The sequence below is a fragment of the Limulus polyphemus genome, unplaced genomic scaffold (genome assembly GCF_000517525.1).
Source record: "Limulus polyphemus unplaced genomic scaffold, Limulus_polyphemus-2.1.2 Scaffold4600, whole genome shotgun sequence".
In the NCBI taxonomy this organism is placed as follows: domain Eukaryota; kingdom Metazoa; phylum Arthropoda; class Merostomata; order Xiphosura; family Limulidae; genus Limulus; species Limulus polyphemus.
The window spans coordinates 77,874-83,257 of NW_013670210.1; the positions used below are offsets into that span (position 1 = coordinate 77,874).

The window sequence follows — 5,384 nt, forward strand, 5'->3', positions numbered from 1 at the left end:
GAATAACATGCAAGTAGGAAAGCAGACAACCCTGCACTCTATTTAAAAAACACCCAAAGAACCCAAAGCAGGCCCTTCTGGCACTCAAGTGAAGGAAAATCCTGAGACTACGTCTTCTATAGAGATAAAAACTGTAGATGTCAGTGATGTTGATGATCTTACAGCTTCATCTCCATTCTCATCCTCCACCTAATCCTCTCCCAACAACCTCAACCAAGCAAATAAAGCACAATGCATACACTCCCCAAGATAAGAACATAAAAATTAAAGGTTATGGTAAAATCTTTTTAAAATGATGTTTAATATTCTGTGATTTTTTTACACTAAAAACGGTTTTCTGTTTGAGTCATTGCTTAAAAATGTCACAAATATGTTTTATATTAAAAAAGGAAAATGTTTTAACGTGTACAGAGCTGCTTCAAAACACTCATAAAAATGGTTTTCAATGAAGTGTTTGGTAAATATAAATGCTGTTGAAAGGTCCTAGAACTCAGAATTAGTTATAAATATGTGTATATTATGTGTTGTATAGTATAGTACAGTATAGGTACATACTTTAGTTGCTAGGTATAAAACACAACATTTTCTTAAGTTATGGTCCCTATTCAATACCATATTTCATTGTTTCTTATAGGAGAAATTGCTCCATTTGTATGGTCTATATCCCCCATATCCCATTATTCTTATGGGGGAAAATTCCCCGTTATACATCGTTTTGTTGTAAGTTGTAACTTTCTGGTCCCTAACTCCGACATATAACGAGGACCCCTGTACCTATATCTCAGTTTCCAGAAGTATTTTCAAGTTAGTAGCACAGTAATTATTGCCTTAAGTATTTACAGCGAGATTGTGGTGATCATATTTCAATTGCTGTCATGGTTAGTAGCTTGTATGATCACTTAAGTTTATAGTTACTAGTTAATAATTACACTTAGGTACTCATATAGGCTACTAACCATGACAATGACAACACTTTAGTTACAGACTAAATTTACTTAAGAAAGAAATTCTTTATTGCAATGTTATTTTAGGTGCTTATGATTGGGCAAAGACATCTTTGAAACTTCATGCCAAAGATAAGAGGGAATACATCTACAACAAAGAACAGTTTGAAAAGGGACAAACACATGACCCATTATGGAATGCAGCCCAGGTAGAACTGAGCCATTAATCTTGTCAAAATCTTCACAGTATATATATATATATATATATATATTATTTTTTTTTCTGATTGTGTGCTATTTTGTTTCTACACATTAAATTGTATTTAGAATAACATGAATTGGAAAGAATTTTATATGAGCATTTAACTAGCCTGTTTATTAAAAGAACCCTTGGTATTATGGTAAATTTATAACGTGAATATGTGAGTATATAGTGTTTCCTCATAAAATAAAATCACTGAATATAATGATATTTTACAACTATTGAACAGTAGAGTTCTTTAAAAGCTTTAAAATGTTATTTTTTGGATGTTTCATTTAATACTTTTGTTTTATATCTCATTTTGGTCATTGATGACAATAAAGGTATTTAAATATATTTTGCTCATATCAGTTTCAAATGGTGCGTGAAGGGAAGATGCATGGATTTCTGAGGATGTACTGGGCCAAAAAGATTTTAGAATGGAGTAAAAGCCCAGAAGAAGCCCTTGAGATAGCAATATACTTAAATGACAAGTATGAACTTGATGGAAGGGATCCAAATGGCTATGTTGGTAGGATGTCTTTGGTATTTTTGTATCAACTTAAAATTCAAATATGTAATAAAATCTGAATTAATTAAATTATTGATTATAGCATTGATACTGGTTATAAACTTTATTTTAGGCTAATCAAGATTTCAAGAAATACCTTCATAATATTTCATACTCCAACAATAATGAAGGAGCAACTATACAAAATGTTGAGCAGTCGCCAAGGAATGTGTCAAAAAATAACCAATGTACATTTGAAAAGCAAAAATAAAATGCTAGGATATAATCAAATAAAATATTTGTCCCATTAACATTTAAGGCAGTAACGAAGTAAGTTATTAGGCAGTAAAATATTAAGAAGTGACAAAGTAAAAACATCGGGCAATAAATAAGGAAAATGTCAGGAAATAACTGAGTAATATCTCTGGAAATAACCTAATAAGTTATTTTGCAATAATGTAGAAAATTCTCAAGTGATAAATACTTAAAATGGTGGTTATAGCCAAACATAATGTTAGGCAAATTTAGACCAATTTATGTATTGTAAATAAAGGAGATATCAAATGTCATGAAGTAGAATATCAGGCAATAAACAAGTAAGGTTACATGTAACAGAGCATGTAAATAAAATGTTAGGCAAAAATTTAAGCCAATTGATGAGTTGTATATAAATGAGACATCAGAATATAATCAAGTAGAATATCAGGCAATAAACGAGTAAGATTACATGTAACAAAGCAAAAGGTTAGACAACAACTAAATGTATTATCAGACAGTAATCAAACAAAATGATATGTAACAATTAGAAAATGTCCATCAATAATTAATTAATATATCAGGTAATACCATTTTATGATGTCATATATAACTAAGTAGGATTAATGTTAGACATGAACTACATAAAATATCTGGCAATATCCAAGTAAAATAGAAGGCAATTACTAAGTTAAATTTTAGGTAATACCCAAGTAAAATGCTAAATGCTTACCAAATAATTTTCAGTGCTAAATAAGCAAACTGCTTTGCACTAATTAAGTAAAATATCAGGTGATAAGTAACTAGGGTGTTATTGAAAAATCCAGTACATTAGTAGGCAATAACTTAATATGATTTAAGGCTATAATAAACATTAAAATGGCAGTGATAACTAAGATGTCAGTGTGTAACCAAGTAAAATTTTAATCAGTAATAAAGTACTAAGACTTTTTTTAGCAATATTCAAGTCATATATTGGACAAAAATTTGAGTTTTCAGAGGTTAATTAATATCTGTGTTGCTGGCTGTGGTTTAAAAAAATTTTATTAATCTTTGTGGCCATCTTTTTTAACAAAATCTGTTTTTTAATGTTATAAAAATATAACAACTTAATTGTTTTAAAAATCATTAAAATTTATTTTAAAACATGTCCATGTTAATAAATGTTGATGTTAATTTATGCAATAAAATGTTGCCCATTTATCTTATTTTGTATTAATTTGAACACAAAGTAGTTTTTGTGTAAGTATGATTATTTCAGAATTATTGCAAAACAATGATTCAATGAGATTTGAATAAACATGCTTTTATATATTGTTAGTGTTAGTTTGAATTGACAGTCACGTATATCTTTGTTGCACTAGGTTGCATGTGGTCCATATGTGGGATCCATGACCAAGGATGGGCTGAGAGACCTGTGTTCGGGAAAATACGTTACATGAACTACCAAGGGTGTAAGAGAAAGTTTGATGTTGATGCTTTCATTAGAAAATACCCAGTCAAGGAAAAAGCGTGACTACTTCGTGTGTCTCGGTGTTTTATGTCTGAACAACACTGCCTCAGTTTTTGTTTGGTTGTTTTAATTATTGTACTTTTTTGTTATTCAAAAAATTCATTGCATTATTTTATTTTTTACCTTTGTTTGTTTTTATCACTTTTGAGGTGATCATTTGATAAAAAGTCATAGTCCATTATGGATCTTTTTGATTAGAATATTTTATTACAAGTTAAAAACTTCAATATTCACTATTACTTTTCACTGATTTTTTTTTTAGACTAAAGTTTTGCATGAAAAAATAGCAAATCAGAAAAACTGATGTAAAGCTTTTGCTATTTTTGTAAACAAAAATATTACAGTAAATCAATATTTTTTATCAACTTTTTCACCCTAGTAAACTTATATGCAAGTTGTATATTTGTGGGTGTTTTTTTTTTATTTACAAAATAAAATATACACAGACCATTATCTGAAAATGTGTGTCAAAGGAGTTATGTTTTTACATCTTTAGATAGCCATTAAGGACCCTTAGATAAGACTTACTATGTTAAGTTATAGCTAGAGACTTTTTCAAGTGTTCTGCTACTGGAATATTTGTTTATTTTCTACATACAATAAATTTTACATCAAAGTAAAATTTTAATTGACTTAGAACCTCAGGTAGTTAATGGATCAAGACACACGGTTGTGTGTTGTGAGGCCAAAACAACCCACATGAAAAATTTTTATTAACAGGAGTGGTAGTTTAGCAATATTCCACTTTCTGTAGTTCGGACTTTGGTAATCCAAACTATCCCATGTTTTCATTGGAAGTGCTCTAGTCGACCCTTACTTTACATACCAAATTTCAAGGCAATTTATTAAGAAACATACGAGATATAAAATCTCCAATTTTGATTGAATTTCTTCCTATTTTTTTTTATTCGCATCGAAAATTTATTTCATAAAAATCATACTTAACTTTGATATATTTTCTTCAAATTAGGTACACTGATAGATGTTTATAATCTACAAATAGGTGTCAAATTGGGTTTCAATATGAGCCACATGTGCGAATTTATTAAAGAAAAAAAAAAGTTAAATTTAGAAGAAACAAAATTTTCCGCACGCCCACGAAAAAAGTTACATGAGCTATCATTCTAAAATTTTTATCACAATTTCCCTTAAGATTAAAAGTGAACTGTTTATGGTTTTTTGTTGTTCGGATGACGGCCGATTTTGAGCAGAAAAACTACAATATCGTGAAAGCACGTGCAGATATTGGTTAGGCCTAGCAAACTAGATTCACATTTTCTAGCTCAAGTTTTCAAAGAATCGTATAGGTGGACGGTTATTAATCTTTATTAATTGTCAACTTTTGAGTACCAATTTGCTAAATTTTATGAAGTTTTACTGATTAAAGAGCATTATTCGTCACTTGATGTTAGCTTAAGCAATGAGCGTAAATAATGATGCTTGATACGGCTTTACCAAGTATATGCAGTGATGACAAGAAACTGTTAATCGAGTTTCCATGGCGTTACTCTATGGGAAGTTATTAACGCTGTCAACTAATGTATATTCTTGCAAGAGGCATAGCAATGCGTAAATCAAGACATACAGTAGTGATTGTGCGACCAAAACAACCCACACGAGAAACTGTTATTAACAGGAGAGCTAGTTTAGCCGTTTTCCACTTTCTGTATATCTGATTTTGGTAATCCAAACTATCCGATATTTTTAGTGGGAGTGCCCTACTGGATCCTTACTTCACATACCAGACTTTAAAGCAATCCATTATGAAACACACGAGATTTAAAATCTCTAATTTTTATTGACTTTGTGTCTATTTTTTTCGTCGCACCAAAAATGTATTTGATAAAAAACATACTGTTACATATCTGCTTGTTTGTTAATTTCCGGTATAAATTCTTTCCGAGGAACTTAAGCGATACA

General features: G+C 30.0%; 1 protein-coding gene across 6 annotated transcripts in view; it reads left to right on the top strand.

The window, feature by feature from the left end:
* Positions 1-3,779, top strand: part of LOC106471402 (deoxyribodipyrimidine photo-lyase-like) — a 23,814-nt gene extending 20,035 nt beyond the window's left edge. For all 6 annotated transcript variants that reach the window (XM_013931998.2, XM_022399993.1, XM_022399994.1 and 3 more), the window contains 3 exons: positions 1,032-1,153; positions 1,558-1,717; positions 3,316-3,779. In XM_013931998.2, coding sequence (XP_013787452.1) covers positions 1,032-1,153; positions 1,558-1,717; positions 3,316-3,467 — 434 coding nt within the window. In that variant the 3' untranslated portion in view covers positions 3,468-3,779. The remainder of the gene's footprint in view (positions 1-1,031; positions 1,154-1,557; positions 1,718-3,315) is intronic.
* Positions 3,780-5,384: the final 1,605 nt, after the last annotated feature.